At 25.2% G+C, this 286-nt stretch overlaps 1 protein-coding gene across 1 annotated transcript in view; it reads left to right on the plus strand.

Moving 5' to 3' along the window:
• Positions 1 to 286, plus strand: part of LOC108578124 (structural maintenance of chromosomes protein 1A-like) — a 14,667-nt gene that overhangs the window by 485 nt on the left and 13,896 nt on the right. The window contains exon 2 of the mRNA XM_017941389.1: positions 67 to 128. Coding sequence (XP_017796878.1) covers positions 67 to 128 — 62 coding nt within the window. The remainder of the gene's footprint in view (positions 1 to 66; positions 129 to 286) is intronic.

Genomic DNA, 286 nt, shown 5'->3' on the forward strand with positions numbered 1-286 from the left:
ATAAATAAACTATTTATTTATATTACGAAATAAATTATGAATTGAAAATATAAAACTATATTTTAGGAAAATCAAATGTAATGGATGCAATTAGCTTTGTAATGGGTGAAAAAGCTACAAGATTACGTGTTAAACGACTTAATGAACTTATTTATGGTGCATCTACAGGAACACCCTTATTTAACAGGTGTTAACACATTTTCTGTTTGCCATTGTTTTATGGAGTACCTAACTTGATTCATGCAAATATGTAGTATTAATGAAATAACATCTTAAAATAATTTTA

The sequence above is a fragment of the Habropoda laboriosa genome, unplaced genomic scaffold (genome assembly GCF_001263275.1).
Source record: "Habropoda laboriosa isolate 0110345459 unplaced genomic scaffold, ASM126327v1 scaffold1329, whole genome shotgun sequence".
NCBI classification, from domain to species: domain Eukaryota; kingdom Metazoa; phylum Arthropoda; class Insecta; order Hymenoptera; family Apidae; genus Habropoda; species Habropoda laboriosa.